This window comes from Thunnus thynnus, chromosome 14 (assembly GCF_963924715.1).
Source record: "Thunnus thynnus chromosome 14, fThuThy2.1, whole genome shotgun sequence".
Taxonomy (NCBI): domain Eukaryota; kingdom Metazoa; phylum Chordata; class Actinopteri; order Scombriformes; family Scombridae; genus Thunnus; species Thunnus thynnus.
The window spans coordinates 30,038,664-30,062,894 of record NC_089530.1 but is presented as its reverse complement, the minus strand read 5'-3'; the positions used below and the strand labels follow the sequence as shown (position 1 = coordinate 30,062,894).

The 24,231-nt window shown below is 43.6% G+C and overlaps 2 protein-coding genes across 2 annotated transcripts; one reads left to right on the top strand and one right to left on the bottom strand.

Moving 5' to 3' along the window:
• Positions 1-5,658: 5,658 nt before the first annotated feature.
• Positions 5,659-12,618, bottom strand: LOC137197574 (uncharacterized). Its single transcript, XM_067611068.1, has 5 exons — positions 12,562-12,618; positions 9,408-9,573; positions 7,576-7,928; positions 6,754-6,982; positions 5,659-6,678 (listed from the first exon to the last, which is right to left on the bottom strand). The coding sequence occupies exons 1-5, from the start codon at positions 12,616-12,618 to the stop codon at positions 6,557-6,559; spliced, it is 927 nt and encodes a 308-aa protein (XP_067467169.1). The 3' UTR covers positions 5,659-6,556.
• Positions 12,619-12,898: 280 nt separating this feature from the next.
• prkn (parkin RBR E3 ubiquitin protein ligase) lies at positions 12,899-23,603 on the top strand. The gene is made up of 11 exons (XM_067610909.1): positions 12,899-13,049; positions 14,585-14,748; positions 15,709-15,988; positions 16,380-16,495; positions 16,627-16,710; positions 16,820-16,935; positions 17,662-17,798; positions 18,901-18,962; positions 19,358-19,588; positions 21,541-21,658; positions 23,422-23,603. The coding sequence occupies exons 1-11, from the start codon at positions 13,043-13,045 to the stop codon at positions 23,523-23,525; spliced, it is 1,419 nt and encodes a 472-aa protein (XP_067467010.1). The 5' UTR covers positions 12,899-13,042; the 3' UTR covers positions 23,526-23,603.
• The last annotated feature ends 628 nt before the right edge of the window (positions 23,604-24,231 follow it).

Sequence of the window (24,231 nt, the reverse complement as noted above, 5' to 3'; positions counted from 1 at the left end):
CTCCTGTCTGTGATGGATGGGTGGGGTCCTGGGAAAGGTCCCGGGCTGGTTTCAGGTCAGTTTGAACTGAGCCGAGCTGATCCGAGCCATGCAGGCTAATGAACCACAAATCAACCTGAGAGACAAACCAAAGAAGAAGAAGCTTTTGTTGTGCCGGGTATTTAATTAAAGGAATGGTTCACCCAAAATGAAAGTGCTGTCACGTAAAGAGGAGCAGCAACCCCCTTCCTCCTCCTCCTCCTCCTCCTCCTCTTCCTCTTCTCCTCCTCCTCCTCCTCGTCCTCCTCCTCCTCTTCTCCTCTTCTCCTCCTCCTCCTGCAGCTTCCTGCTGATGGTTGAAACTGCTCTCAGATCAGTTTGGCTGAAGGACTTTAGAGAAGTTAATGTTTTTATGAACGTCATGTTTTATTCCTCCTCTACTCTTCCTCTCCTCTTCTTCTCTTCCTCGCCTCTCCTCCTCTCTCCTCTTCATCACCCCACCTCCTCTCCTCTCTACTCTTCCTCTCCTCTTTTTTAAACTTTCTCCCACAGTAGAGTCCAGATTTTTGAGGAGATCTGGATCTAGTGTGGGATGTTTGGGTTGAGTCCAGACCTCCGTGTTGTATGAAAGGAGAGGTCGGACCCCTCCCCTCTCCTCCCCCCCCACCCCCCTCCTCCCCTCTTCTTCCCCCCCTCCTCTCCCACCGCCTGGTGTCTTTGTCTCTGTCCTTGGCAGTCTCCGCAAGTCCTCAGAGCGTCATTCAAGAGGAAAGAATAGCAGATTGTCTTCATTAAGGAGGACGCCTTGTTTCAGGAAGTCCAGGCCGGGAGGAGGGGGGAGGAGGGGGAGGGGTACAGAGGGGAGGGGGGAGACAGAGAGAGGAGGAGGTGAAGCAGAATGTCAAAGCTACTGAGTCTTTTGTGTCGGGTGTTTTCCGCCTGGCGACAGCTGATTCAAATTCAAATAAGATTCTGAATGGACGGTTCACACTTTACATTCCAACACACACACACACACACACACACACACACACACACACAGTTTATTCACACAGAGAGATGAAGCTGAGAGAGTGATGTCATTCCTGGAGGAGGTGTGAAGCTCAGGGAGGAAGAAAAGTTTTTATTCACATCAGATCTGCTGCACATTCAACTTCATGTTTCTTAACTTTTCTTCTTTTATTAACATTATTATTATTATAATTATTATTATTATTATCATCATCATTATCACAGAATCAACAGGATGAAATAAATACGACTCAAACAGGATTTCATGTCACATAAAAATGTAGGAACACGACAGATACGATCACAGACTGTCCAAAGTTTTCAGCTTCAGCTGCTTCGTCTTCTTCACTTCATCTGCCTCCATGCTGGCTGTGAACTCTGATACAAACACAATAAAACACAGTAGACCAGCGAACGCACCCCGAACACCCCGAACACCCCGAACACCCCGAACACTCCGTCATGCAAGACACCAAAAAACAAGTCTCTTTGTTTGAATCTCTCTGTGGTGGTTTTGAGACTCTTTGTGGCGGTTTTACATGTCTTTGGTAGTTTTGAGTCTCTTGTGGTGGTTTTGGGTCTCTTTGTGGTGGTTTTGAGTCTCTGTGGTGGTTTTGAATCTCTTTGTGGTGGTTTTGAATCTCTTTGTGGTGGTTTTGAGTCTCTGTGGTGGTTTTGAATCTCTTTGTGGTGGTTTTGAGTCTCTTTGTGGTGGTTTTGAGTCTCTGTGGTGGTTTTGAGTCTCTTTGTGGTGGTTTTGAGACTCTGTGGTGGTTTTGAATCTCTTTGTGGTGGTTTGGAGTCTCTTTGTGGTGGTTTTGAGTCTCTGTGGTGGTTTTGAATCTCTTTGTGGTGGTTTTGAGTCTCTTTGTGGTGGTTTTGAGTCTCTGTGGTGGTTTTGAATCTCTTTGTGGTGGTTTTGAGTCTCTGTGGTGGTTTTGAGTCTCTTTGTGGTGGTTTTGAATCTCTTTGTGGTGGTTTTGAATCTCTTTGTGGTGGTTTGGAGTCTCTTTGTGGTGGTTTTGAGTCTCTGTGGTGGTTTTGAATCTCTTTGTGGTGGTTTTGAGTCTCTTTGTGGTGGTTTTGAGTCTCTGTGGTGGTTTTGAGTCTCTTTGTGGTGGTTTTGAGTCTCTTTGTGGTAGTTTTGAATCTCTTTGTGGTGGTTTTGAGTCTCTGTGGTAGTTTTGAATCTCTTTGTGGTGGTTTTGAGTCTCTTTGTGGTGGTTTTGAGTCTCTGTGGTGGTTTTGAGTCTCTTTGTGGTGGTTTTGAGACTCTGTGGTGGTTTTGAATCTCTTTGTGGTGGTTTTGAGTCTCTTTGTGGTGGTTTTGAGTCTCTGTGGTGGTTTTGAGTCTCTTTGTGGTGGTTTTGAGTCTCTGTGGTGGTTTTGAGTTTCTTTGTGGTGGTTTTGAATCTCTTTGTGGTGGTTTTGAATCTCTTTGTGGTGGTTTGGAGTCTCTTTGTGGTGGTTTTGAGTCTCTGTGGTGGTTTTGAATCTCTTTGTGGTGGTTTTGAGTCTCTTTGTGGTGGTTTTGAGTCTCTGTGGTGGTTTTGAATCTCTTTGTGGTGGTTTTGAGTCTCTTTGTGGTGGTTTTGAGTCTCTGTGGTGGTTTTGAGTCTCTTTGTGGTGGTTTTGAGTCTCTGTGGTGGTTTTGAGTTTCTTTGTGGTGGTTTTGAGACTCTGTGGTGGTTTTGAATCTCTTTGTGGTGGTTTTGAGTCTCTTTGTGGTGGTTTTGAGTCTCTGTGGTGGTTTTGAGTCTCTGTGGTGGTTTTGAGTCTTTGTGGTGATTTTGAATCTCTTTGTGGTGGTTTGGAGTCTCTTTGTGGTGGTTTTGAATCTCTTTGTGGTGGTTTTGAGTCTCTGTGGTGGTTTTGAATCTCTTTGTGGTGGTTTTGAGTCTCTTTGTGGTGGTTTTGAGTCTCTGTGGTGGTTTTGAGTCTCTTTGTGGTGGTTTTGAGTCTCTTTGTGGTGGTTTTGAATCTCTTTGTGGTGGTTTTGAATCTCTTTGTGGTGGTTTTGAGTCTCTGTGGTGGTTTTGAATCTCTTTGTGGTGGTTTTGAGTCTCTTTGTGGTGGTTTTGAGTCTCTGTGGTGGTTTTGAATCTCTTTGTGGTGGTTTTGAGACTCTTTGTGGTGGTTTTGAGTCTCTGTGGTGGTTTTGAGTCTCTTTGTGGTGGTTTTGAGTCTCTGTGGTGGTTTTGAATCTCTTTGTGGTGGTTTTGAGTCTCTTTGTGGTGGTTTTGAGACTCTGTGGTGGTTTTGAATCTCTTTGTGGTGGTTTTGAGTCTCTTTGTGGTGGTTTTGAGTCTCTGTGGTGGTTTTGAATCTCTTTGTGGTGGTTCTGAGTCTCTTTGTGGTGGTTTTGAATCTCTTTGTGGTGGTTTTGAATCTCTTTGTGGTGGTTTTGAGTCTCTGTGGTGGTTTTGAATCTCTTTGTGGTGGTTTTGAGTCTCTTTGTGGTGGTTTTGAGTCTCTGTGGTGGTTTTGAATCTCTTTGTGGTGGTTTTGAGTCTCTTTGTGGTGGTTTTGAGTCTCTGTGGTGGTTTTGAGTCTCTTTGTGGTGGTTTTGAGTCTCTGTGGTGGTTTTGAGTTTCTTTGTGGTGGTTTTGAGACTCTTTGTGGTGGTTTTGAATCTCTTTGTGGTGGTTTTGAATCTCTTTGTGGTGGTTTTGAGTCTCTGTGGTGGTTTTGAATCTCTTTGTGGTGGTTTTGAGTCTCTTTGTGGTGGTTTTGAGTCTCTGTGGTGGTTTTGAATCTCTTTGTGGTGGTTTTGAGTCTCTTTGTGGTGGTTTTGAGTCTCTGTGGTGGTTTTGAGTCTTTGTGGTGGTTTTGAATCTCTTTGTGGTGGTTTGGAGTCTCTTTGTGGTGGTTTTGAATCTCTTTGTGGTGGTTCTGAGTCTCTTTGTGGTGGTTTTGAGTCTCTTTGTGGTGGTTTGGAGTCTCTTTGTGGTGTTTTTGAGTCTCTGTGGTTGTGTTGAATCTCTTTGTGGTGGTTTTGAGACTCTGTGGTAGTTCTGAATCTCTTTGTGGTGGTTTTGAGACTCTGTGGTAGTTCTGAATCTCTTTGTGGTGGTATTGAGTCTCTTTGTGGTGGTTTTGAGACTCTGTGGTAGTTCTGAATCTCTTTGTGGTGGTTTTGAGTCTCTTTATGGTGGTTTTGAATCTCTGGTAGTTTAGAATCTCTTTGTTATGGTTTTGAATCTCTTTGTGGTGGTTCTGAGTCTCTTTGTGGTGGTTTTGAATCTCTTTGTGGTGGTTTGGAGTCTCTTTGTGGTGGTTTTGAATCTCTTTGTGGTGGTTCTGAGTCTCTTTGTGGTGGTTTTGAGTCTCTTTGTGGTGGTTTGGAGTCTCTTTGTGGTGTTTTTGAGTCTCTGTGGTTGTGTTGAATCTCTTTGTGGTGGTTTTGAGACTCTGTGGTAGTTCTGAATCTCTTTGTGGTGGTTTTGAGACTCTGTGGTAGTTCTGAATCTCTTTGTGGTGGTATTGAGTCTCTTTGTGGTGGTTTTGAGACTCTGTGGTAGTTCTGAATCTCTTTGTGGTGGTTTTGAGACTCTGTGGTAGTTCTGAATCTCTTTGTGGTGGTATTGAGTCTCTTTGTGGTGGTTTTGAGACTCTGTGGTAGTTCTGAATCTCTTTGTGGTGGTTTTGAGTCTCTTTATGGTGGTTTTGAATCTCTGGTAGTTTAGAATCTCTTTGTTATGGTTTTGAATCTCTTTGTGGTGGTTCTGAGTCTCTTTGTGGTGGTTTTGAATCTCTTTGTGGTGGTTTGGAGTCTCTTTGTGGTGGTTTTGAATCTCTTTGTGGTGGTTTTGAATCTCTTTGTGGTGGTTCTGAGTCTCTTTGTGGTGGTTTTGAGTCTCTTTGTGGTGGTTTGGAGTCTCTTTGTGGTGTTTTTGAGTCTCTGTGGTTGTGTTGAATCTCTTTGTGGTGGTTTTGAGACTCTGTGGTAGTTCTGAATCTGTTTGTGGTGGTATTGAGTCTCTTTGTGGTGGTTTTGAGACTCTGTGGTAGTTCTGAATCTCTTTGTGGTGGTTTTGAGTCTCTTTATGGTGGTTTTGAATCTCTGGTAGTTTAGAATCTCTTTGTTATGGTTTTGAATCTCTTTGTGGTGGCTTTGAGTCTCTTCATGGTGGTTTTGAGGCTCTTTGTGGTAGTTCTGAATCTCTTTGTGGTGGTTTTGAGTCTCTTCATGGTGGTTTTGAGTCTCTTTGTGGTGGTTTTGAGTCTCTGTGGTGGTTTTGAGTCTCTTTGTGGTGGTTTTGAGTCTCTGTGGTGGTTTTGAGTTTCTTTGTGGTGGTTTTGAGACTCTGTGGTGGTTTTGAATCTCTTTGTGGTGGTTTTGAGTCTCTGTGGTGGTTTTGAGTCTTTGTGGTGGTTTTGAATCTCTTTGTGGTGGTTTGGAGTCTCTTTGTGGTGGTTTTGAATCTCTTTGTGGTGGTTCTGAGTCTCTTTGTGGTAGTTCTGAATCTCTTTGTGGTGGTTTTGAGTCTCTTTATGGTGGTTTTGAATCTCTGGTAGTTTAGAATCTCTTTGTTATGGTTTTGAATCTCTTTGTGGTGGTTCTGAGTCTCTTTGTGGTGGTTTTGAATCTCTTTGTGGTGGTTTGGAGTCTCTTTGTGGTGGTTTTGAGTCTCTGTGGTGGTTTTGAATCTCTTTGTGGTGGTTCTGAGTCTCTTTGTGGTGGTTTTGAGTCTCTTTGTGGTGGTTTGGAGTCTCTTTGTGGTGTTTTTGAGTCTCTGTGGTTGTGTTGAATCTCTTTGTGGTGGTTTTGAGACTCTGTGGTAGTTCTGAATCTCTTTGTGGTGGTTTTGAGACTCTGTGGTAGTTCTGAATCTCTTTGTGGTGGTATTGAGTCTCTTTGTGGTGGTTTTGAGACTGTGGTAGTTCTGAATCTCTTTGTGGTGGTTTTGAGTCTCTTTATGGTGGTTTTGAATCTCTGGTAGTTTAGAATCTCTTTGTTATGGTTTTGAGTCTCTTTGTGGTGGTTTTGAGACTCTGTGGTAGTTCTGAATCTCTTTGTGGTGGTTCTGAGTCTCTTTGTGGTGGTTTTGAGACTCTGTGGTAGTTCTGAATCTCTTTGTGGTGGTTTTGAGTCCCTTTCTGGTGGCTTTGCATCCCTGGAGTTGCGTTGGAACTGACTTTCCAACAAGAAATGTTAACAGTCACATCAAACAGAGGTTCTGGTCCAGGAGCCCTAACCCCTTGGGGCCCCTGGTTCAGAGCCCAGTAGACCTGTTCAGATGAACCTCCATGAGTAGAGTCCACCAGTTTCTATCAGCTGATCTGTGAACATAACTTCAAGGCCAATGAAGGAGGAGACGCAGTGCTTAACAGTCAGACAGTTCACTGTGTCGTTACGGCAACGCACAGTCGTCCAACTGGTCACTATGGCAACAGAGCTGCTGACTCAGTGAACCAGACCTGAATAAAACTGAACAGTGGTTGAAATCAAACCATCCTTCTCTCTGACAGCTGCTCATTGGTCCAGCAGCTCCAGACTGCTGTGTTCTTATTGGACAAATCAGGTTTTTTGTTGGTGTAGTAGGCAGAGCCGTGTGGCCATGCGTCAGAGGAACCTCGGGTCACGATTGGCTCTCCGGGAGCGAAACCGGATCTCAGACAGTTTGGAGTTGATGCCGGAGCCGATGACACCTTTTTTGGCGAGAGGAAACCGAGCCAAGATGGCGTCTGAAAAGAGAGGATGACTGTTACAGAGAGAAAGGACAGATTAAAGGAACATTCTGCAGAGTTCTCAAAACCTACTGAAGATGGCGTTGATCTTGTGCGGGTCAAGTGCACTGCGTTGTGGTTGGAAGGCGGGCCGGCGGCTCCGCCCCCCTCGCAGGTTACTATTCATCAGCGTGTTCATATCAAACACACCCAGCAGCAGCGTCCGTGCCATCGCTGTGGGAGACTGTGCTTGATTGGCTGCCTGCCACGAACGGACATCACAGAGAACGCCAGAGCCCGGATATACCTCAACCTGGCTCACCTGGACACACAGAGCAGGTTAATGAAACAGTTAACGAGCTGTTAACGAGCTCTCTAAACAGGATAAACCAGATCCAAGGAAGTTAACCCAGACCAGATCAGGTTATTCTAAACCAATTCAGAGTAACTCTGATCTAAAGCACATATAGTTAAAACCAGATAAGATTCATTCAGATTTAATTCAGACCAGTTCACAGTATCTTAAACTGGATCAGATTAAACCAGATTCAGTGTAAACTGGATCAGGTCCAGTGTAAACCGGATCAGTTCCAGTGTAAACCAGATCAGGTCCAGTATACACTGGATCAGGTCCAGTATAAACCAGACCAGGTCCACTGTAAACTAGATCAGGTCCTGTATAAACCAGATCAGGTCCAGCGTAAACCAGATCACATCCAGTATAAACCAGACCAGGTCCAGTGTAAACTAGATCAGGTCCAGTGCATACTGAATCAGGTCCAGTGTAAACCGGATCAGGTCCAGTATAAATTGGATTAGGTCCAGTATAAACCAGACCAGGTCCAGTGCAAACTAGATCAGGTCCAGTGCATACTGAATCAGGTCCAGTGTAAACCGGATCAGACATGTTCTCACATGGTCGTTGGCATCCCCGGCGGTGCACTGGCTCTCAGAGCAGCTCCTCCTCAGCTCCTCCATGTCAGTCTGGCTGCAGAGCGGAGCCTCCTCCCCCATGTGGTCCGGTCCTCCTGGCCCCCCCTCGTCCTCGGAGCCCAGAGGGCCGCAGAACTCCGACATGCTGAGATCGTCTGGTCCCAGCGGAGGGACCTGAACCAGGGGGCTGAAGTCTCCGTCCTGATTGGTCGCTGTGTAGTGGTGATGCGAGTATGGGGCATAGCTGTCGCTCCTGCCTGTTGCCGTGGAGACGGAGTGAGGACTGTTGACCTGGCCCAACGTCTGCCACATGGTGGACAGGAGCCCAGGGATTTCTGGGAAATGTAGTGAAAGTAAATGTTGCACAATTCAACCAGATCAGATTAACCTAGATCAGACTAATTTAAACAAGATTAAATTAAACCAAATCAGATCAAAGGCAAATCAAATCAGACTTGTTTAATCCAGACCAGATAAACTGAATCCAGATCATATTAAACCAGGTTACTTTAAACCAGATCAGATTAAACCTGATCTAATCAGATAAATTTAAACCAGATTAAATTAAACCCAATGAGTTCAGGTTAAAACAGATCAGACTACCTACATACATACAATGCAATACATTTAATCCAGATCATATTGAACAAGATTACTTTAAACCAGATTAGTTTAAACCAGATCAAACTAAACCACATCAGAACAGACTGAACCAGGTCAGATAAAAGTAAATCAGACTTGTTTAAACCAGTTCAGATTAAACTAGATCAGATTGGGTTAAAACAGACCAGGCTCGTTTAATCCAGACTATTTGAATCCAGATTAATCTAAACCAGATGAGATTAAACCAATTCAGATTAGGTTAATCGTAGGCCGTCCCAAAGCGCTTATTCCCGCTCTGAGGAGCGAGGAGAAGAAGTCTTTTACCGGCCAACACGCCCCTTTATTGGATATCAGTTATTGATTGGACGCTGCAGATGATCGGACGCTGCAGCTGATCGGACTGATCCAATACGTCACAACATCACTGAGTGGAGACAGATTAAACTCATCTGTATCACTCCCAAGTTTTATATTTTATTTGTTTTCTGATTCATCATCTAGTTAATAAATCTGCGTTAATTGTCGGTCTGATCAACAAAAGGAACCACAAACAACTTTTTGTTTATGGTTCTTTTCATGATCTGTTATTTCCCTCGTTAACTTTTATTATGGATCAAATTATATTCAGACAGAGGAGCAGAGTCTGTCTGTCAGCAACAAACACATCACATGTCACAGTCACATGTGAGGCTGAAATCCTGAGCGTCGGGTTAAATCATTTACAGTGTTTATCAGAGACTCTGATCATATTCTGGGTTATTAAATAATGAATTCACAATCAGAATATCAGTAAATATAGACGCAAATAATGAATAAATAATATAAACACAGTCTGTCAGTAGAAATGGTTCCTGTGCATCTGAGCAGGACACAGTATAAATACAGAGAGCAGGTTTTTATTCATGTGCAGGTGTTTGTTGAACAGGTAACAGACTGCAAACAGCTGCCAGCGGTGATAACTTTGCACCTTTATTAGTGTCAGCTCAGCGCACGTGTGCCGACACAAACTCCATCAGAAGTTTCTACAGCTGTTAAAGCCGACTGTGATCAGCTGTCATCAGAGACTGACGTCGCTTCACGTGACGCTTCAGAGGAGAGGACGACTCATTTCTCTGACAACATATTTACAGGTTTCCTCTCTCCTCGCATCTTCGATCCTCCTACTAAAGAAGATGTAAGTGAAGGAAACGTGGATGCACCGCCGGACTCACCGTGGACCAACATGCTCTTCAGTCTCTGGTTCTCGGCCGACAGCTCCGCCTTCTCTCTCTCCAGCTCTCGGACCCGCGAGTGCAGAAAGTGAAGCTCAGAGGTCTGTGACGGCAGCAGGCCTGCCACACCTGTCACACCTGTCACACCTGACTCCACCTTCACCACCTGCAGGAGGGAGGGATGGAGGGATGGAGGACAGTTACTCTCTTCACTCAGCAGTGATGACATCAGCTGAGGCTGACAGGTGGGATGAACATCATTAGTGTCTGATTCCAGCTCAACTGGCGACTGGAGCTACAGATGTTTAACAGCTGGATCTCTTCACCAGCCTGTCAGAACTGAAGACTCGAAGACGCTTCAAGAACTGAGAGAAGTCTCTGACTGAACTTAAATTAAATTCTCCTTCACGTCTGTTTGATTTCTTCTTTCAGAGCTCCTGAAAACTCTTCTCCCCGAGGGCCCCGAGACCAAACTCACTCTGATAATCTGACATCTCGCTCATTATTATGCAAATGAAAAATATGTTTAGTGGATCAGTCTCAGCTTGTTGTACGCTGAGCTGCAGAAAACATGCAGGTTGATGTTGTTCTCACTTTGAATTTGAATGAAACCGATGAAGCTGAGAGTCAGACGCTGTTATCACGACTGATAACAGAACAAACACACAGAAAGTGTTTGTTCCTGCACCTGTTTTATTGTATTAATCGATCCATCTGCGCTATATATCACAAACACATACAAACCCATTAACAACAACAACAACAGAAAGGCACACAAACAACATCAACCAACAACAGATGCTGCAAAAAACAAATATTTAAATATACGGTACATCTATCATTTCTACAGGAATATAAAAGGAAATAAATAACACATACAGATGAAACAAACAAACAAATCAGAGTCTGTGTAAAGAATGCAAAGGATTTATGGCTGCAAAAATACAGGTTTTAGCCAGAAATAAAAGAATTATTAACAGAGATTTGGTATCAAAAAGATTTTCTGAGATATGATTAAACTGTGTGAACTGTTTACCAGTCAGAGTGGATCACATGACCAAAAACAGGTGGGTGAACATACCTTTATGTGTTTTACATTTTGTTTTGTAGGTATTAAATAAGTCCTATGAAAACAAATATGTAAAACTTTTGTTCATCTTTAGAAACTGAGGAACATTTTGGAAAAAATCCCTTAGATTCAATCTTCAGAACTAACTGTTACCTCCCACTTGTTCTTAATGAACTGGATGCTGGAAAATGTCATATTCTACTGTAAAATAAACCTCCAGACGTATGAAAAATTATCTGTAACTGTCAGATAATTGTACTTAAGTGTGTAAAACAGAAGAGAAACTAAAACTTCAGCAATTTTCAGGCATTAAAACATGAAATAAACCCTGTGAGATTTCACAGACGGCCTGCGGCGCCTCCCACAGCTCACTGTGTCAAACTGCACCAACACGTGACGTCAGAGCAGAAGAAGATGTAAAAACTTTGTTTTACAAGTCTGTAATTTTCTAATAATTACATATTTATTTTTGAATAGAATGATGTCAGTTGTTTCTAATTCTAGACAAACAGAAGCAGGATGTCGGTTCAACCAGCAGCAACATGAATGTCTGCAGTTATAAATGTTTCTATTGAACTTCTTCTAATTAAACCTGAATTTAGGTTTTTAGTTAAAAGGTTACCTGAACATTTAATGAAAGTTAATTTTCTTTATACATTTGGGTAAATTGATTAGTACTGCACTGGAATGGGTTTTAACTATTTTATTGTATTTTATTTTACTTATTTGTTTCCTCTTTGTTGTGTTTGAAATGTTGTTTTCTTCTTGTATTTTATTGTTATTTTACTGTTTTTATTCTTTTTGGCTGCGATTTTCTTTATGTTTCATGATATTTATGATATTATTTTTTTAAAACCTTTTCTGTCTGTTTGTATGTTTCATGTTGGATTGAATCTGTGTTTCAGTTTGTGTACCGTGTGTGTAATCTGATTATTCTTAAATCCTGCAAAAAGATCAGACAGTTTGTATTATAAACTACTTTAGTGATGCAGCAACTATTTTGATAATCAATTAATTGTTTTGAGTAATTTTTTAAGAAAAAATAAGTTTCTCTGATTCAGCTTCTTAAATGTGAATATTTTCTGGTTTCTTTAGTCTCTGTGACAGTAAACTGAAGATCTTTGTGTTGTGGACAAAACAAAATATTTAATGACGTCATCTTGGAAACACTGATCAACATTTTTCATCATTTTCTGACATTTTATAGACCAAACAAATTGATTAATCGAGAAACTAACTGACAGATTAATCGATAATGGTAATAATCGTTAGTCGCAGCTGGAAGTGTTAAAACCTCTTCAGCTTGGCTTTGATTAAGAATGATTTATAAACATTATTTACTTTATTTTATTCACATATTTTATTGTCTTCATGTTGTAAAATTAAATGACAGTGTCTTACGATGTATTTCATACTGTTTTCTGTCTACATTTGTCTTATTATCAGTTTGTATGAAAGATGCTGTACAAATAAGATAGATAGATAAATAAATAATAATAATATTAGAAAATATTTAAAAATAATAATAATAAATAATAAAAAATGTCTAATGTAAACAAGTCCTGAAGCTTATTCCACCTGTGAGGATCATAATAGATAAATACAGTTTTTCCCAGTTTTATATTCATATAAAGGATTTTCATAATGTATTCTTGTGAACGAGTGTATATTTCTAAGCCTTAAAAGTGATGATTAATAAAATGGTGGTTTATTCAGGATTAGCTTTATTAAAAAATAAATAAATAAATAAAATAAAAATAAATTAAAAAAGACAGTGTTGTTCCCTTCGACTGGTAAGTAAAGTAAAAACAGCTCATATTAATATTCTGTATTATAATGACTGCAGCAGAGTCTGTTCATATAAACTCGTTGCTGCTGAATATATTAATGATGTATGACGTGTAAACTGTAAAAATCCTCCTGAATATCAGACATTAACACCCCTCCTGTATATAAACTGTACGTATAAATACTGTATATGTGTATATATACTGTATGTATATATACTGTATGTATATATACTGTATGTATGTACCGACACACTGCAGCTGTATGACAGGTTATCATATGACAGGTTTGTCTCACCGTCCCGCCGCCGCTGTGTATCCGCTGCAGGACGCTGCTGTCCGGACTCTCCGTCATCTGGAGACACCGGAGACACTACCGGAGGAATAACGGGACTTCAATGTCGGAGTAAACCCGATAATCTGCCGCTCGCAAAAAAAACCCACACACACACACAAAGAAAAAATGAAAAACAAATTAAAATTCATAAATACCTCCACTTCCGCTGCCGCTCCGTGACGTCACCCCTGCGTCAGCTCGCTGTAGTTCACGTTGTTCTTCGTGATTTTGTTGTTGTAGTTCTTACATGCGTTTGTGTTTGTTTGTTTTTTAATTTATTCGTCGTTTTCAATAAAGTAAAGAAAATATAATGATGACGATTTACAAGGTGACGTCAGTAGCGTGGGTGTGCGCAGAGGGACTACAGTACCCAGAGTGCACCGCGGCCGGTGGACTGTAAACACACATGATGGAGTCTCTGAGCTGAAGGACGAACAGGCAGATGATCGGTGAGTTCAGCTGACTGTCTGCGTGAGAACGAGACAGTTCGATTAGTGATCAAACCGATCAATACGTCACGTTACTGTCACCTGATCCATGTCTGATATCTGGGCTCATGATCGATCACTGTAAGAAGTGCTCCTCATGTCGAGCCTGCTGACTGAAGTCCCGAAGCGTGATGCTGTTTTAACTCGTGAGAACAAAATAATGCACTATAAATTCATATGTGTGAAATATTTAACCTTTTATTAATGACTCATAATCGTTCATAACTGCAGGCCTGATGACTCATCAAGCACTGTGACTATTAAACAATCAATTACTCTTTACAACTTATTACTAAATCTCCTTCTGGGTGAAGCTACGAGACTAAAAGGTAAAATAGCTCATTGAATGTTTCAGTAGGATAAAGTAAAACATCTGTAACATCTGTAACAGAACCACAACAAATATTATAAAGCTGTAAAAGACTGAAACTGAATTCACACTGGACACACGACCAGACAGATGTTTAGAGTCAGACAGATGTTTAGAGTCAGAGATGTTTAGAGTCAGACAGATGTTTAGAGTCAGACAGATGTGTAGAGTCAGACAGATGTTTAGAGTCAGACAGATGTGTAGAGTCAGACAGATGTGTAGAGTCAGACAGATGTTTAGAGTCAGACAGATGTTTAGAGTCAGACAGATGTGTAGAGTCGGACAGATGTTTAGAGTCAGACAGATGTGTAGAGTCAGAGATGTTTAGAGTCAGACAGATGTGTAGAGACAGACAGATGTGTAGAGTCAGACAGATGTGTAGAGTCAGACAGATGTGTAGAGTCAGACAGATGTTTAGAGTCAGACAGATGTTTAGAGTCAGACAGATGTGTAGAGTCAGACAGGTGTTTAGAGTCAGACAGATGTGTAGAGTCAGACAGATGTTTAGAGTCAGACTGATGTTTAGAGTCAGACAGATGTGTAGAGTCAGACAGATGTGTAGAGTCAGACAGGCTGAGCTTTACAGACCTTCCATGATTATGAATCACTTTCTGATAAGTCATCAGGTCTGCAGTTATATTTAATAAGCCATTAATGAAAATAATTCAAGTCTGCATGTTAATAAATTGTTAATTAATGGATTTCCTTTCTTGCTTTTTGTGGAAGAGCAGCAAGAATTTCATTGTGTGACAATCTGAGGTGAAAATCAAACTCTCCGTTATGGAGGCCGTGTGTTAGAGATGTACATGAATTTATAGTAAATTATCTTGTTCGCACAACATAATAACTTGTTGCGTATGAGCCGGTAGATCTGCTCTCACTTTGTTTACGTTATTAAAACTTTCATCATTTTAACTGGTAATCTGCAGGACTGGAGTTTGAGTCCCAGTTATCATATTTTAATAGAACATAAAGTCACCTGATCAGGTTATTTTAGGCAGCGTGTGAAACATTTTTAATCATTACAAGAGACAATCTTCTTCTTCTTTGGTGTCCTTCCAGCTCTAGCATCTAGCCTAACCTAGCTCACCTGTGACTTAAATCACATGTGTGTGTGTGTCCGCAGTGTTTGTGCGGTATAACCTGGGGCCGGGTGTGGCCGTGGAGCTGCAGGAGGAGGCGAGCGTGGCCGAGCTGAAGGAGGTGGTGGGGAGTCAGCAGGGAGTCCGACCGGAGCAGCTCAGGGTTCTGTTCGCTGGGAGGGAGCTGCAGAGCGCCGCCACACTGCAGGTGAGTCAGAGGCTGCAGGTGAGTCAAAGCTGCAGGTGAGTTAGAGGCTGCAGGTGAGTCAAAGCTGCAGGTGAGTTAGAGGCTGCAGGTGAGTCAGAGGCTGCAGTTGAGTCAAAGCTGCAGGTGAGTTAGAGGCTGCAGGTGAGTCAAAGCTGCAGGTGAGTTAGAGGCTGCAGGTGAGTCAAAGCTGCAGGTGAGTTAGAGGCTGCAGGTGAGTTAGAGGCTGCAGTTGAGTCAAAGCTGCAGGTGAGTCAAAGCTGCAGGTGAGTTAGAGGCTGCAGGTGAGTTAGAGGCTGCAGGTGAGTCAAAGCTGCAGGTGAGTCAGAGGCTGCAGGTGAGTCAGAGGCTGCAGGTGAGTCAAAGCTGCAGGTGAGTCAAAGCTGCAGTTGAGTCAAAGCTGCAGGTGAGTCAGAGGCTGCAGGTGAGTTAGAGGCTGCAGGTGAGTCAGAGGCTGCAGGTGAGTCAAAGCTGCAGGTGAGTTAGAGGCTGCAGTGACGGTAGGAGAGGAGGAGCACAGGGAGAAAGAGATTACTGAATGGAGGAGTCCTCTTCTCCTCTTGTCAACTCCTCCTGTCATATTAATTATAAATCCCTGTCCTCCCCTCCTCCTCTTCCTCCTTTTCTCCTCCCCTCCTATCCTCCTCTTCTCCTATTCCTCTCCTCCTCCTCATCTTCTCCTCCTCTCTTTCTCCTCCTCCTCTTCTCTTCCTCCTCCTCCTCTCCTCTTCTTCTTCTCCTTTCCTCTTCCTCTCCTCCTCCTCCAATCCTCCATTCTCTCCTCCTCTCCTCTTCTCCTCCTCCTCTCTTCCTCCACCTCCTCACCTTTTCCTCCTCCTCTACTCCTCTTCTCCTCCTCTCCTCTTCTTACTCCTCCTCTCCTTCTCCTCCTCCTCTTCCTCTCCTCTTCTCCTCCTCCTTTCTTCCTCCTCCTCTTCTCCTCCTCTCCTCTCCTCCTGTCAGGGTTGTGACCTCCCGGAGCAGAGTACCGTCCATGTGGTCCTCCCTCCATCAGGTTCCTCCTCCTCCCAGCTGCTCCTCCTGCAGGAGCGTCTGGCTCGGGGCGGGGAGGAGGAGCAGGACAGTCTGACCAGGCTGGACCTCAGCTCCTCACGCCTCCCCTCCACCTCCTCCGGCCTGGCGGTGATCCTGGAGGGGAGCGATGGAGGAGGAGCAGAGGAGGTGACAGAGGAAGTGACAGAGGAGGCCACAGTGGTGGTGACAGAGGAGGCGCAGGCTGCAGGTATGTGAAGTCTGAAAAGTCAGTGAAGGACTGTGAAGGTTGTCAGTAGTACATTTATCAGTAGTAGTACTCTGACTGTGTACTGTGTGTACTGTGTGTAATGTGTGTAATGTGTGTACTGTGTGTAATGTGTGTACTGTGTGTACTGTGTGTACTGTGTGTAATGTGTCTACTGTGTGTACTGTGTGTACTGTGTGTACTGTGTGTAATGTGTGTACTGTGTGTACTGTGTGTAATGTGTGTACTTTGTGTACTCTGTGTACTGTGTGTAATGTGTGTACTGTGTGTACTGTGTGTAATGTGTGTACTGTGTGCACTCTGTGTACTGTGTGTACTGTGTGTAATATGTGTACTGTGTGTACTCTGTGTACTGTGTGTACTGTGTGTACAGGACGGCGTCCCTGCAGTACTTTCTTTGTGTTCTGTAAGAGCTGCCGGTCGGTCCAACCAGGTAAACTGAGAGTTCGCTGCAGAAGCTGCAAACAGTCGACGCTCACACTCAGCAGGGTGAGTTTCTGTGTGTGTGTGTGTGTGTGTGTGTGTGTGTGTGTGTGTGTGTGTGTGTGTGTGTGTGTGTGTGTTTATTTGATGATGATGATGAAGGTGAGAGCGTCAAATGTCTTCACTGTCTGTTTCAGGGTCCGTCCTGTTGGGATGACGTCCTCCTCCCCGGTCGTATCCATGGCATTTGTCAATCAGAAGGTTGTCAAGGCAACCAAGCGGTAAGAAGGCGAGGATAATATGTTTGTTATGGGTGTCTCTTAATGAGTGGCATTCTGGGAGATGTAGTTCCTCCACTGTGTGTGTGTGTGTGTGTGTGTGTGTGTTCAGGAGTTCTACATGAAGTGTGCGTCCCATCCGACCTCAGATGACGACCTCTCTGTTGCCCTCGACCTCATCATGACCAACATCAGAGACGTCCCCTGCATCGCCTGCACCGACGTCATGTACCTGTCTCTCTGTCTCTACCTGTCTCTCTCTGTCTCTACCTGTCTCTACCTGTCTCTCTCTGTCTCTACCTGTCTCTCTCTCTGTCTCTACCTGTCTCTCTCTGTCTCTACCTGTCTCTCTCTCTGTCTCTACCTGTCTCTACCTGTCTCTCTCTGTCTCTACCTGTCTCTCTCTCTGTCTCTACCTGTCTCTCTCTGTCTCTACCTGTCTCTCTCTCTGTCTCTACCTGTCTCTCTCTGTCTCTACCTGTCTCTACCTGTCTCTCTCTGTCTCTACCTGTCTCTCTCTGTCTCTACCTGTCTCTCTCTCTGTCTCTACCTGTCTCTCTCTGTCTCTACCTGTCTCTCTCTCTGTCTCTACCTGTCTCTCTCTCTGTCTCTACCTGTCTCTACCTGTCTCTCTCTGTCTCTACCTGTCTCTCTCTCTGTCTCTACCTGTCTCTCTCTCTGTCTCTACCTGTCAAATTCATATTCAAATTCAAATAAGCTTTATTGGCATGACGGATCAGAAATCTACATTGCCAAAGCAGTGCAGAAAATTATAAACTGTCTCTCTCTACCTGTCTGTCTGTCTCTACCTGTCTCTCTGTCTCTACCTGTCTCTCTGGCTCTACCTGTCTCTCTGGCTCTACCTGTCTCTCTGTCTCTACCTGTCTCTCTCTGTCTCTACCTGTCTCTCTGGCTCTACCTGTCTCTCTCTGTCTCTACCTGTCTGTCTCTCAGGGACGTCGTCCTGGTCTTCCAGTGTCCGGAGCGTCATGTGATCTGTCTTGATTGTTTCCGTCGTTATTGTCAGACTCGACTAGACGAGCGTCAGTTTGTTCATCATCCTGTGATTGGCTACTCACTGCCGTGTGCAGGTAAGACTGAGTGTGTGTGTGTGTGTGTGTGTGTGTGTGTGTGTGTGTGTATGTATAAAGGAGAGACTCAGAGTTCCAGGAATATAAGATTCTGAGCATTACGGATGTCAGAAAAATACTGAAAAAGGTTCATATTAATGTATTTTGTCTCTTCTGTTATTGTTCTAATTATTGATCAGTTTTGGAACTACAGTTCCCATAATGCTTTGGGGGATATAAACAGCACGTATAATGTTGCCGTGGATTCAATGTGTTTGCTATGTGCTACAACTTATCGCCAATATTTGTTCACATTTAGTCAACTAGTCTCCATTAAAAGTCCTGTGAATCAGCTGTTAGCAGTTTGTAACATGATGTTCAGACAACGATCACTGATCACTGTGATACTGAAGAAAACCTTAAAACCTGATGATTCTCAGGCTGGTTCTGAAGTTATAGAGATCCTCTTTCCCTCTATGATTTCTAAACAGATTTATGGATGTTTATTTATGATAATGATATCCTCATCAAGTGTAAGTCACACTGAATCTATGTGTTTCATGTCTGTATGTTCAGATTTTACTGGGTCATGACTCAAAGGAATATGAGACTTTTGTAAATAGTGGCTCGTGTTTCTCCCTCTGAGGAGACGCCTCACAGTTTGAAAACCTCAGCAGGAGAGAAACAGCAGCTGAGTCGCTGCTTCTGTCACAAACATCACAAGAAAATCTCTGTGCTACCTCATGAGATCACCTGGCTACCAGTAAAGTCACATGACTAGTAACGTTCAGTCAGACTTTGTCACAGTTATGATGGATATTCTATCAGAGTCACATGACTGCACGGATGGAAACACATTAATCCTCATCACACACACACATACTGCTGCATCACTGAGTTCATCAGCTGCTTATTAATTAACATGTGTAACAACGTTCAGCCATTAGAAACCAGTCAGCTGACGACTGCGTTAGCATGTTAGCATGCTGCTAGCTGATGTGATCAAGACGGTAAATAAATTCAGTTCCAGGTGAGACTTCAGGCTGGTCGTCATGTGACAGCTGCAGTAAATCCATATCATGTATGATTATGTATTTATGTTTGATGTCTGTTTATTCCTCAGCTGGCTGTACAGACTCTCTCGTTAAAGAGCTGCATCATTTCAGGATTTTAGGGGACGACCAGGTGAGAAACGCATCACAGCTGCTGTCTGACTGTATAATTATATATATATATACATATATATATATATATATATGTGTGTGTGTGTGTGTGTGTATAATACATGTATATATATGTGTGTGTGTGTGTGTGTGTGTGTGTATAATACATGTATATATGTGTGTGTGTGTGTGTTAGTGTATAATACATGTATATACATGTGTGTGGGTATATAATACATGTATATATATGTGTGTGTGTGTGTGTGTGTGTGTATAATACATGTATATATGTGTGTGTGTGTGTGTGTGTGTGTGTGTGTGTGTGTGTGTGTGTATAATACATGTATATATGTGATGCAGTGTCCTCCTGCTGCATCATGTCTCACAGTAAACAGATCTGGGGTCTGTGTTTTTCAGTATGGGCGGTACCTGCAGTTTGGGGCGGAGCAGTGCCTGCTGGTGATTGGAGGAATCATGTGTCCGTCACCTGGCTGTGGGGCGGGGCTTCTCCCACCTGCTGACAGCAGGAGGGTGGAGTGTGACAGGCAGCTGGGCTGTGGGTTTATCTTCTGCAGAGACTGCAGGGAGGAATACCATGATGGCGGCTGTCAGACTGCACCGTCACCGCGCACAGGTGTAGCCTCACAGGTGAGCAACCAATCACAGAGCTTCCTGGTGTTTATGTCTCTGTGATTGAGTGTGAATCAGAAACTGTGCAACTCTGGATATTTTAATATTTATTAGAAATATGTTTAGCTTGATAGTTTGTTTCTTGACCTTGTCTGTGTAAAATCATGATTTAATGAATATTTTCTCTTTGTGTAACTCAAAACTACAGACATTGTGTTTAATACGAAGGGACAGAAGTCAGTTTACAGAGATGCCAGAATGATTGTTCAGATTGATATCTGGTCAACAAAACTATCATCCACTGTTAATCAGCTTCAAGCCCACTCATGCGCCTCCTGCACGTCTGCATGGCCAAATGGAGCGCAGCAGAGGAAACCTGATGATATAATAATTATAATAATAATTAAAGCTGCAAGCAGCGATGATCAGACCCTCGCGCCCATGCGTACGTCGTGTCGGACGCAGTCGAAGGGCTTCAGTCACAGGCATGTAGATGTCTCCAGACCCGGGCTGTTTTCAGGTAGTGAAAGAGGAAGGTTAACATCAATTCCTTTGTTTGTTATTTTGCCTGCTGCTGGGGCTGCTTCATTGAATGTGGTAGGGGGCGCTATGGAGCCAGTTTACATCACTGACTAAATATTATCATGTAGACGTGTTCAGGCCTGGACTGTTCTCAAATGTCAAGTTTCAGTCAGATCCGACCATGTACACTAAAGTTATAGCAATTTCGTCTGTCATGGCGAAACATCAAAACTCAACGCCACGCCACGTCCACACGCTTCAATGATAACTAAATCTTTTGATAACTTTTGATCACACACTAGTGTAGATGACACACACTGATCTTGAAGTCGTTACAATGAATTCTGTAGGAGGAGTTCATACACACATTCAAAGTAAAAAGCTTCCACACAGGATGCACCTGTGCTTCCTCGTCTCCTCTGAGACACATGAAGTAACTCCTCCTCTCCTTCTCTCTCCTCTCTCTCCTCTTTCTTCTCTCTCCTCTCTCCTTCTCTCCTCTCTCTCCTCTCTCTCCTCTCTCCTCTCTCCTTCTCTCCTCTCTCTCCTCTCTCTTCTCTCCTCTCTCCTTCTCTCTCCTCTCTCTCTCTCTCCTCTCCTCTCTCTCCTCTTTCTTCTCTCTCCTCTCTCCTTCTCTCCTCTCTCTCCTCTCTCTCCTCTCTCCTCTCTCCTTCTCTCCTCTCTCTCCTCTCTCTTCTCTCCTCTCTCCTTCTCTCTCCTCTCTCTCTCTCTCCTCTCTCTCTCCTCTCCTCTCCTCTCTCTCCTCTCTCTCCTCTCCTCTCTCTCCTCTCTCTCCTCTCCTCTCTCCTTCTCTCTCCTCTCTCCTTCTCTCCTCTCTCTCCTCTCTCTTCTCTCCTCTCTCCTCTCTCCTCTCTCTCCTCTCTCTCCTCTCCTCTCTCCTTCTCTCTCCTCTCTCCTCTCTCTTCTCTCCTCTCTCCTCTCTCCTCTCTTTCCTCTCTCTCCTCTCTCCTTCTCTCTCCTTCTCTCTCCTCTCCTCTCTCCTCTCTCTCCTCTCTCCTCTCTCTCCTCTCTCTCCTCTCCTTCTCTCTCCTCTCTCTCCTCTCCTCTGTCCTCTCCTCTCCTCTCCTCTCTCTCCTCTCTCCTCTCTCTTCTCTCCTTCTCTCCTCTCTCTTCTCTCCTCTCTCCTCTCTCCTCTCTCTCCTCTCTCTCCTCTCTCTCCTCTCCTCTCTCCTTCTCTCTCCTCTCTCCTCTCTCTTCTCTCCTCTCTCCTCTCTCCTCTCTTTCCTCTCTCTCCTCTCTCCTTCTCTCTCCTTCTCTCTCCTCTCCTCTCTCCTCTCTCTCCTCTCTCCTCTCTCTCCTCTCTCTCCTCTCCTTCTCTCTCCTCTCTCTCCTCTCCTCTGTCCTCTCCTCTCCTCTCCTCTCTCTCCTCTCTCCTCTCTCTCCTCTCTCCTCCCCCTCCTCTCCTCCCTGCTCTGCTGCTCTCTCAGGGTTTTGTGGTGGAGGAGGAGGCGTCTCTCAGAGGGAGGTGGGATCGAGCCTCTCTGCTCCTCATTGAGGAGTCGACTAAACGTTGTCCTGAATGTTCGGTTCCTGTGGAGAGAAACGGTAAAAGCAGATATTGAGTAGTGAAGTGTGAGCAGCTGCTGGTTCCTGGAGGGTTTTTATTTATTCTGCTTTCACATTTTTAATGTTTCTTTAAACGATCTCCTCGATGTTACTGAACACAGAAACTCTCCTGGATGATGTAACTGTAGTATAAGTTTATTATTTACACTTTGTTTCTGACAAATCAAGTTTTTTCTGTCAGTTTGGTGGACGTCTTTAAATACTACAATACCCATGAGCCTCAGCTGCTGTTGCTATGGAGACGAAGCCAGTCAGAGGTGAATCAAAGTGACCCAGAAATTAAAAGTTTGATCTTTAGCTTCAGCTCACCGTGATTGGATATCTCTCACTGAAATGCATCTTGGGAGTCGTAGTTGATTTCTCCCCACCATAGACTGTATAAAATATGGACGTTGTCACCGTGACGTCACCCATTGGTTTGCAAACTGCCGTTTTGAAGCCTCGAGTGTAGTGACTTGACCATCGCCATCTTGGATTTGCCCGTCGCCATGTTTGATTTTTGGAGCCAGAAGTGTCCATATTTGGACGAGAGGATGGAGCTGACCATAGCGCTAGCTGCTAGCTTGGTTAGCACGGAGCATTTACAATCTATGGTTTACAGTGATAATGCTAATGCTAATTTTCGCTAGTGAAAAACAGTTAAAACAAAATGTACTCACAGGAACACTGATCATCCGACTCTTTTATTACAACCGAACACTGAACAAGACTTTTTTTAGGCAACCACAATGTTACAATTAACTTTAATGAACTGAAAACACACTGTGAAATAGCAACAGCTACACCTATATGCCATGGTTATGTTACGTAAGCAACGCTGTCGCTGTAGTAGTGACCAAGCGGCAACCTCCGGGGCTGTAAAATGAAGCCAACAGGAAGTGCCAAAAACTGCAGTTCCTTGAATGACCACTTGAGGCTCCAAAAGCGAGTCAATCCCCATAGACCCCCATGTTAACATGTCCAACTTTACAACAGAAATAAACATGTTTACAGTCTGGTACAAACAACGGTTTTGGTCTTTGTAGCTAATTTCTCCTTTCATGACAACTGTATGGGGTGAATTTTTTTATAACTCACCTGGTTAAGTTTTATTAAGCCGTAAAGTTCTGCATAATGAAGGACATGGCTGCTTTGAGTGACAGGTCCGCCAGCCGCTAGGTGCCCATTTTTGATTGGCTGGGAGTTAGGCAGAGTCATGCACTGCCAAGATGGCGACGACCGGAGCGGCTCGCTTTGAGCTTCGAAACCGCTCTTCAGAAACCAACAAGTGACGTCACGATAACTACGCCCATATTTTTATGCAGTCTATGATAGCGACTTGTCAAGCACAATGTAGCCTTAAAGCGTACGCTGCTTTATCGTCTATTTTACTCTAAATGGGGCCATAATTTACTAAATGAACATCATGTTGTATTGAAGAAGACTTGAAAAATAGTGATTGAGACCATAAACTCACCAGGAAACAGTTTACTGAGGTAATAAACCAAGAGAGCAGTAGGGTCATTTTCTCATAGACTTCTATACAATCTGACTTCTTATTGCAGCCAGTGGAGTCGCCCCCTGCTGGCCGGTAGATAGAATGCAGGTTTTTGGCACTTCCGCACTGGCTTCATTTTTCAGACCCAGAGGTTGCAGCTTGATCAACACTGATGTCAAAGTATTTGAAACACACACACACACACACACACACACACACACACACACACAGAGACAGGTAATGAGTGTGTTGTCTCCCCCTGCAGGCGGCTGTATGCACATGCAGTGTCCTCTGTGTAAAGCAGAGTGGTGCTGGCTCTGTGGAGTCACCTGGAACAGGGAGTGTATGGGAAACCACTGGTTCGGCTGAAGACACCACACACACACACACACACACACACACACACACACACATACACACATGTTCACTCTTCTTGCTCAAAGACTCTTCAGCATGTCAGCAGGAACATGTCTTCTGTCTGCTGAAGGTCCTGCAGAGATGTCGTTAAAACGTCAGCGGAGGGAGACTTCAGTTTCCTGTCAGCTCTGTCAATAAAGGCAGAAACGCACAAAATACATGTTTATTTAAAAAAAAAACGTAATATCGCACTTGTGAGTAGCAGGTTTTTTGAGAGAAAAGGTTGTTCAAAGTGTTTGATCAAAGAATTAAATAAAACTTTATATGATCAATCATGATCATATAAAAACTGAACTGTGTGTTAGTGTGTGTGTGTGTGTGTGTGTGTGTGTGTTAGTGTGTGTTAGTGTGTGTGTTTGTGTGTTAGTGTGTGTGTGTGTGTGTGTGTGTGTGTGTGTGTTAGTGTGTTAGTGTGTGTGTGTGTTAGTGTGTGTGTGTGTTAGTGTGTGTGTGTGTTAGTGTGTGTGTTAGTGTGTGTGTGTGTGTGTTAGTGTGTGTGTGTGTTAGTGTGTGTGTTAGTGTGTGTGTGTGTGTGTGTGTGTTAGTGTGTGTGTTAGTGTGTGTGTGTGTGTGTGTGTGTGTGTGTTAGTGTGTTAGTGTGTGTGTGTGTTAGTGTGTGTGTTAGTGTGTGTGTGTGTGTGTGTGTTAGTGTGTGTTA

Bases quoted from the DNA above. Each gene is read 5' to 3' on its own strand.
- LOC137197574 (XM_067611068.1), bottom strand. From the start codon at position 12,618: ATGACGGAGAGTCCGGACAGCAGCGTCCTGCAGCGGATACACAGCGGC. The intron at 7,929-9,407 runs GTGAGTCCGGCG...TACATTTCCCAG, and splicing joins GAAGAGCATGTTGGTCCACG to AAATCCCTGGGCTCCTGTCC. The intron at 6,983-7,575 runs GTGAGAACATGT...CTGTGTGTCCAG, and splicing joins CCGGGGATGCCAACGACCAT to GTGAGCCAGGTTGAGGTATA.
- prkn (XM_067610909.1), top strand. The intron at 14,749-15,708 runs GTGAGTCAGAGG...TCCTCCTGTCAG, and splicing joins AGAGCGCCGCCACACTGCAG to GGTTGTGACCTCCCGGAGCA. The intron at 17,799-18,900 runs GTAAGACTGAGT...TTTATTCCTCAG, and splicing joins CTACTCACTGCCGTGTGCAG to CTGGCTGTACAGACTCTCTC.